Here is a 522-nt window from a genome sequence, read left to right as displayed (position 1 = left end):
AATGCCTCCCCCCACCTTAAATAAACACCTTGGGATGGGAAGAGCAGCCCTCCGATGGAACCATCAGGTGCAGGGAGAGTCCGGGAAAACCCCACGGGCTGCTGATGCTGACCCCCAGTCTTACCTGGGGGTGCAGACCTGCCATCATGACACACACACACCCCCACCGCCTTGCGTGGAGTGATGCTGAAGGAGCATTGGTCACCTGAGCAAACCACACCAGCATCTTCCCCGTGGTAGCAATTATTGATGCCCCATGGCTGGGCCCGGCAGGCGGACAGCATGCTCTCCGTTCCCGTGCAGTTCGTCTCGTCCATCCAGATGATGCCATCCCCACGCCCGAACTGACCCCCCCCAGGGGCCGACAGCGCTCGCCCGCAGTCCAGCTGCCGGCAGACGACCTCGGCGTCCAGCAGGTCCCAGTTGTCATCGCACACGGTCCCCCACTGCTTGTTGTGTAAGACCTCGACCCTGCCAGCGCAGCGGCTGGCGGCGTTCACCCCCCGGACCCGGGCCGCCCCC

At 64.2% G+C, this 522-nt stretch overlaps 1 protein-coding gene across 1 annotated transcript in view; it reads right to left on the bottom strand.

Annotated features, from left to right (window-relative positions):
- LOC104072859 (deleted in malignant brain tumors 1 protein-like) overlaps nt 1–522 on the bottom strand; it is a 44,227-nt gene that overhangs the window by 10,498 nt on the left and 33,207 nt on the right. Inside the window, 1 exon segment of the mRNA XM_009572452.1 lies at nt 206–520. Coding sequence (XP_009570747.1) covers nt 206–520 — 315 coding nt within the window.

Source organism: Fulmarus glacialis, unplaced genomic scaffold (assembly GCF_000690835.1).
Source record: "Fulmarus glacialis isolate BGI_N327 unplaced genomic scaffold, ASM69083v1 scaffold10122, whole genome shotgun sequence".
Taxonomy (NCBI): domain Eukaryota; kingdom Metazoa; phylum Chordata; class Aves; order Procellariiformes; family Procellariidae; genus Fulmarus; species Fulmarus glacialis.
Note: the sequence above shows the minus strand (reverse complement) of the source record. Positions and strands in the feature narration are given on the sequence as shown.